This window comes from Arachis ipaensis, chromosome B6 (genome assembly GCF_059453495.1).
Source record: "Arachis ipaensis isolate K30076 ecotype BB chromosome B6, ASM5945349v1, whole genome shotgun sequence".
Lineage (NCBI taxonomy): Eukaryota > Viridiplantae > Streptophyta > Magnoliopsida > Fabales > Fabaceae > Arachis > Arachis ipaensis.
Window position 1 is genome coordinate 47,573,499 of NC_142441.1, and position 1,694 is coordinate 47,575,192.

The following is a 1,694-nucleotide window of genomic DNA, read 5'->3' on the forward strand; positions in this document are numbered from 1 at the left end:
TTGTGGATGTTTACCGGGAGATATGCAACACTGAGAAGATCCCACCACCTCGCTCGATTAAACACAAGAAAGGAGGAAGTCGGACAGATTATTGTGAATACCACCGAATCCACGGGAATCCTATCAATGAATGCTACGATCTAAAGAATGTAATAGAAAAATTGGCATGAGAAGGACGACTAGATCGATTCTTAGCCAATAGAGCGGATGAACCAAAAAAGAGAAGAAGAGATAAAGAGGTTAGACGAATTGAACGTCCCCTTCACACCCCTGAGAGACATGTTCATATGATAAACAGAGGATTCATAGGAGGAGGGATCTCTAAGTCATACCGCAAAAGACACCTTAGAGAGGTGTATCATGTTGGAGAAGGGGACGGGTCACCCAACCTCCCCACTATTACCTTCACTCAAGAAGACGCCACAGGCATCATCCCAGGGCATGATGACCCCATGGTTATTACCATTATACTCGCCAACGCCAATCTCCATCAAATGTTGGTAGATCAAGGAAGCTCTGCAGATATCATATTCAAATCCACCTTCGACAAGCTTGGCCTACAAGAAAAGGCACTCAGAGCATATCCAAATAGTTTGTTCGGGCTCGGAGAAACCCCAATCCAACCACTTGGGTACATCCCACTGCACACAACATTTGGAAAAGGAACACGGTCAAGAACACTTAGCATAGACTACATCATAGTCGACCTGAGCTCGGTATACAACGCCCTCCTAGGTCAGACAACGCTAAATCAACTCGCCGTGATGGTCTCCACTCCACACGTATGCATGAAGTTCCCGACTCCAGAAGGGATCGCCACCATAAAAGGAGACCAAAAGCTCGCGCAACGCTGTTACAATAAAAGTCTGAACCTTAAAGGTGACCCCAGAGGAAAAGAAACCAATACTATAAAACTTGGGAGAATTCGAGCTCGCGAATAACTCCGCCCTCAGCCAGAAGGTGAGACCAAAGAAGTTCAAATCGGAGACACTTAAGACAAAATAACAAACATAGGGGCGAATCTAAATGAATACCTAAAGGAGCTGTTAACAAATCTCCTAAAGTATAATTCTGACCACTTTGCATGGAATGCCGCCGACATGCCCGGTATTGATCTTGGCCAGTAGAACAGAAGCGTAGGAAGCTTGGTCCAGGGAGCTCGCAAGCCGTAGAGAAGCAGGTACAGGCCTTGTTGGAGGCAAGGTTCATAAGGGAGGTGAAATATCCATTATGGCTAGCCAATGTAGTATTGGTCAAAAAGTCAAATGGGAAGTAGCAGGTGTGAATTGATTACACCGACTTCAACAAAACCTGCTCAAAAGATCCTTACCCACTCCCGAATATAGACACACTAGTCGACGCTTCATCGGGATACAAGTACCTCTCCTTCATAGACGCTTACTCGGATACAACCAAATCCTGATGTATCAACTCGACCAGGAGAAAACCTCATTCCTAATCCCAAGGGCAAACTACTGCTACGTAGTCATGCCCTTCGGACTCAAGAATGCAGAGGCTACATATAAAAGATTAATGTGCAAAGTATTCGCCAATCACATCGGAAAGCTGATGGAGGTTTATGTAGATGACATGCTGGTAAAGACGCAAAGAGAGGAAACGTTATTAGCTGACCTCACTGAAGTGTTCAACACCATAAGAAAGCATGGGATGAGAAGCTGGCAAATTCCTGGGCT

At 45.3% G+C, this 1,694-nt stretch overlaps 1 protein-coding gene across 1 annotated transcript; it reads left to right on the top strand.

Moving 5' to 3' along the window:
• Positions 1–287: 287 nt before the first annotated feature.
• Positions 288–941, top strand: LOC148555438 (uncharacterized). Its single transcript, XM_088490651.1, has one exon. The coding sequence runs from the start codon at positions 288–290 to the stop codon at positions 939–941; it is 654 nt and encodes a 217-aa protein (XP_088346777.1).
• Positions 942–1,694: the final 753 nt, after the last annotated feature.

Excerpts from the sequence above, each read along its gene's own strand:
- LOC148555438 (XM_088490651.1), top strand. The coding sequence starts at position 288 with ATGATAAACAGAGGATTCATAGGAGGAGGGATCTCTAAGTCATACCGC.